The 4,647-nt window shown below is 36.9% G+C and overlaps 3 protein-coding genes across 3 annotated transcripts; 1 reads left to right on the top strand and 2 right to left on the bottom strand.

Moving 5' to 3' along the window:
• Positions 1-77: 77 nt before the first annotated feature.
• On the bottom strand, positions 78-512 carry Phum_PHUM130780 (uncharacterized protein; the record flags this gene model as incomplete). The annotated part of the gene is made up of 2 exons (XM_002424429.1): positions 78-241; positions 458-512. The coding sequence occupies 2 exons, from the start codon at positions 510-512 to the stop codon at positions 78-80; spliced, it is 219 nt and encodes a 72-aa protein (XP_002424474.1).
• A 317-nt stretch (positions 513-829) lies between these two features.
• Phum_PHUM130770 (protein C9orf78, putative) lies at positions 830-2,258 on the top strand (the record flags this gene model as incomplete). Its single annotated transcript, XM_002424428.1, has 5 exons — positions 830-972; positions 1,101-1,370; positions 1,476-1,706; positions 1,810-1,943; positions 2,092-2,258. The coding sequence occupies 5 exons, from the start codon at positions 830-832 to the stop codon at positions 2,256-2,258; spliced, it is 945 nt and encodes a 314-aa protein (XP_002424473.1).
• A 637-nt stretch (positions 2,259-2,895) lies between these two features.
• On the bottom strand, positions 2,896-3,939 carry Phum_PHUM130760 (axoneme-associated protein mst101, putative; the record flags this gene model as incomplete). The annotated part of the gene is made up of 2 exons (XM_002424427.1): positions 2,896-3,615; positions 3,928-3,939. The coding sequence occupies 2 exons, from the start codon at positions 3,937-3,939 to the stop codon at positions 2,896-2,898; spliced, it is 732 nt and encodes a 243-aa protein (XP_002424472.1).
• Positions 3,940-4,647: the final 708 nt, after the last annotated feature.

Below are 4,647 nucleotides of genomic sequence, written 5' to 3'. Positions count from 1 at the left end.
ATTTTTTTATTGAGTCGACGACTCGCGTGTCGTGCGATATGTACGAAGATAAAAAAAAAAAAACCCCCGGAAAACTCTTACGAAGTTTCCCAAGCGGACATGTTTTCTTCACGGGTTGGATCCCTGTCGAAAAAAAATTCTCGAACCGTTTGCCTCACGAAAAAATAATTTTCGAATGTTTTCTTAGTTTTGTCCACGTCTCCATCGCAACCTTGTAAAAATGTTTGAATGAAAGTACTCCCTAAATAAAAAAAAAAAAAGTAAAAGAAAGGTCTTTTATTTTTTTAATTTTTTTTTTTTTTTGTACGATGCGACGGGCAAACAAACAAACAAACAAACAAACAATACAATATAATACGTCACGCGCGTTTCATAATAATTATAAAATAATAATATTAATAATAATATAAATATATATTTAATAAAAACTTATCTAAATCTTGGGGTAAAAATTTACGAGAACTTATCCAATCTTTTATTTCGTCAATTTTCTCTTCGTTTTTTTTATACATATTTTACTATATTTAAATAATAATAATAATAATAATAATAATAATAATAATATGTATGTTTTTATTATTATTATTTTATATTATTATTATTATTATTTTAAGTAAAGTATATTTAAAAGGAATAAAATAAAATAGTCAAAATTTTACATCATTATTAAAAATTTTTAATTAATTCGTAAATACAAAAACAAAAAAAATAAAAATAAATAAATAAAAAAAAATTGTTTTTACAGTGTGAAATGTTTTGAAACGTTTTACGCGACGAATGACTTCACGCCATTGTGATTCACACACGCATGCGCACGTTATAAACAAAGATGGCGGAAGGCGAGAGCGAAGCGAAAGACAAAATTCAATTTAATAAAAAGAAAAGGATTAAAAATAGGAGGAAATCGTTGCCGACGAGTGACGATGACGCAGGAGAAAATGAAGATGATGATGATGATGATGATGATGTTCGGTAATTAAACGATTAACGTAAATTATTTTGTGTTTGTTTGTTGTTTGTTTGTTGGGTGTTGCATGACGACATGTGATTTTTTTAATTTTAATTTTAATTTTTTTTGTTTGTTGTATGTGAATTTCCAGCACGAAATTGGAAGAAATGAAAATGTTGCAAAAATTAAGAGCGAGACCGAACGGTGTCAACATCGTGGGTTTGGCATTGGGTAGGAAAATCGGCGAAGAAGAGGAAGAGGATATAGATGTGAAAGATCCGTTCAAAACGAAATCCGGAGGAATGATTAATATGAAAACGCTCAAAAGTGGTAAAATAAAAAAAATGGACGATGCTTACGACACGGGTATAGGAACACAATTTTCAGCTGAAACGAATAAGAGAGACGAGGATGAAGAAATGTGAGTGAGAAAAGTGTTTTCGAAATGAAAGAATAGTTTTTAAATGTGTTTAGAATTTGTCATGTTTGAATAATTTTTTTTTTTTTTTTTTTTTTCATATTCAAGGATGAAATTCATAGAAGATCAATTATCGAAGAAAAAAGGTTTGATGAAAGAAAAGAAAAGTGGGAAAAGCGATGATCAGGATGAGTCGTCAAAATCAAAATATTGTTCGCCTGAAGAAGCTGCTTTGCAAGCCATACCGGATCATTTGAGATCATCATCGATGCAAAGATCGGAAGAAATGTTGTCGCATCAAATGTTGAGCGGAATCCCCGAAGTTGATTTGGGAATCGAGTAAGTGTTTTTATTCGTAATATATAAATTTTTTGTGTTTGTGTCTGTCACTCCTTCGGTTTCCTTTATTTATTTGTTTGTTTGTTTGTTTGTTTGTTTTCAGTGCCAAAATTAGAAACATTGAAGCGACAGAAGAGGCTAAATTAAAATTATTATGGAGCGAACATAATAAAAAAGAAGGACCATCTCAATTTGTGCCCAGCAACATAACCGTTAACTTCATGCAACAAAACAAAAGTGAGTCATTTGTTCTTTTTGATTTATCGTAAAACCACCATTAAACCTCGGGGAGATTTCTTTCTCCAGGAAACCGATTTCCAAAAAAAATTTTTTTTTTTTTTTTCTCGTAAAAGAAGAGAACTAATGCTTGTTATTTTCGTTTCAGTGAACCAGGACGATTTGGAACCTCTTAGAAAAAGACAGAAAAATTACAAGAGGCCTACTGTGCAAATATTGGACGATGCTAAAATTGCAATCAAGAGGAAGGAAGGAGAAAAAGCAACGGATGATTATCATTACGAAAGATTTAAGAAACAATTCAGGCGATACTAATACGTCTCCGCCTCCGCCTCCTCCACCACCTCCACTCACGGATTCGACCGAGGACGTTAAACGTAAGTATATTATTTCTATACGTTATTACACACATTATTATTATTATTATTATCTTTATTCGTTTACTTGTTGAAGTTTTGTAAACCTCTATTCCAGGTGTACTCTACGCGGTTCATTGGGGGGGGGGTTAAATGGAGAATTCCGGAAAATCTGGGCCGTCCCACGTGGTGAGATCTCCTGCACGGTTTCTTCTTCTTCGGATGTCCTCCATTGAGTGCCGAACGGATCCCAAAGGCTCCCACGAAGATCGGATCCACTTCGGATCACCCTTTTCGTCCGCTTCTTCTTCGGATCCCTGGTGTTCTCCTTTCCGTCGGGGCGAAGACTTCTATTCTTCGGAGTTGTAGACCACGACGTCTTCGCCCGTTTCCTCCAAGAGTAGATGCTGGAATTCCGTTGGTGCCATTTCCGAAGAGTGTAGGCCGTCCCACGTGGTGCGATCTCCTGTACGGTGTCTTCTTCTCTTGAATTCTTCGAAATCTTCTTTCTTCGAGTGTGATCTCCTGTACGGTGTCTTCTTCTCTTCAATTCTTCTTTCTTCGAGTGCGGTCTCCTGTACGGCGTCTTCTTCTCTTCAATTCTTCGAAATCTTCTTTCTTCCAGTGCGATCTCCTGTACGGCGTCTTCTTCTCTTGAAATCTTCTGTAAATCTTCTTTCTTCGAGTGCGATCTCCTGTACGGCGTCTTCTTCTCTTGAAATCTTCTGTAAATCTTCTTTCTTCGAGTGTGATCTCCTGTAGGGTGTCTTCTTCTCTTGAAATCTTCTGTAAATCTTCTTTCTTCGAGTGTGATCTCCTGTACGGTGTCTTCTTCTCTTCAATTCTTCTTTCTTCGAGTGCGGTCTCCTGTACGATGTCTTCTTCTCTTGAATTCTTCGAAATCTTCTTTCTTCGAGTGCGGTCTCCTGTACGGTGTCTTCTTCTCTTGAATTCTTCTTTCTTCGAGTGTGATCTCCTGTACGGCGTCTTCTTCTCTTGAAATCTTCTGTAAATCTTCTTTCTTCGAGTGTGATCTCCTGTAGGGTGTCTTCTTCTCTTGAAATCTTCTGTAAATCTTCTTTCTTCGAGTGTGATCTCCTGTACGGTGTCTTCTTCTCTTCAATTCTTCTTTCTTCGAGTGCGGTCTCCTGTACGATGTCTTCTTCTCTTGAATTCTTCGAAATCTTCTTTCTTCGAGTGCGATCTCCTGTACGGTGTCTTCTTCTCTTGAATTCTTCGAAATCTTCTTTCTTCGAGTGTGATCTCCTGTACGGTGTCTTCTTCTCTTGAATTCTTCTTTCTTCGAGTGTGATCTCCTGTACGGTGTCTTCTTCTCTTGAATTCTTCGAAATCTTCTTTCTTCCAGTGCGATCTCCTGTACGGTTTCTTCTTCTTCTCTTGAATTCTTCGAAATCTTCTTTCTCGAGTGCGGTCTCCTGTACGGTTTCTTCTTCTTCTTGTTTTAAATTCTCCAAAATCTTCTTCGAATTTTCCTCCATTAAGTGTCGAATGGATCCCAGTAAAGCTCCCACGATGTTCGGAATAGTTTCCATTTCGAAAATTTCTGTTCTTCAGCTCTTTTGTCCTCTTCTTCTTTGGATCCCTGGTGTGCTCTTTTCCGTCGGTACGGGGACTTCCATTTTTCTCAGGATGATGTCCGGTTTGTTGGCTGCATGGACTTGCTGTCGTAAACGTGTTTCGAGTGTACCATTTCTTCGCCAGTTCATCCATTCCATTTTGTTGTGCTTTTTGAAGTATTCATTTTTTTCCAATATCGAACATTCGGAGATTTCGCACGTGTCATCTTGGCGGAGTTTGAGAGTGATCTTCTTTTAGTTATGGATCCACAATCCCTGGTCTTGAGCAGTCGTAATAAACGCGTTCGTTTCAACCCTTAATTTTCCACGCTGCGTTCACTCTTTTCCGTGTAGCTTTTTCTGCTCCCATTTGCCCTTTAATTTCTTCTGAGATTGTGAGCTCCGTGCTTATTTGAGAAGAACTCTTCTTTTCGTGATGTATTCCTAAGCTAAGATGAGGTGCTGCTGACGGGGGGGGGGGGATTCCAAGTATTTTCCCTTGTAGGCTTCAATTCGGCGTAGTCCTCTTCTCTCTTCTTTCCCACTAACGTTCTAAGCTTTAATATATATTTTTCTTTTCCAGGTTCGTGATTTCTTCTTTCGTCCAGTCTACGAGTCCAAAGCTGTATTCTATCACTGGAACTGCTGACGTGCGTGATGACGTTTATCTTTTTTTTTTCCATTTAGTTCCATGTAATTTGTAAATATAAATTCCAATATTTTATAATATATATTTTTTCTTCAGTCGAGTTTTGATGTCCTTATTGCTAT

This window comes from Pediculus humanus, genomic scaffold (assembly GCF_000006295.1).
Source record: "Pediculus humanus corporis 1103172107477 genomic scaffold, whole genome shotgun sequence".
Lineage (NCBI taxonomy): Eukaryota > Metazoa > Arthropoda > Insecta > Psocodea > Pediculidae > Pediculus > Pediculus humanus.
The sequence above is the reverse complement of the archived record's forward strand: the minus strand, read 5'-3'. Positions and strand labels throughout refer to the sequence as shown.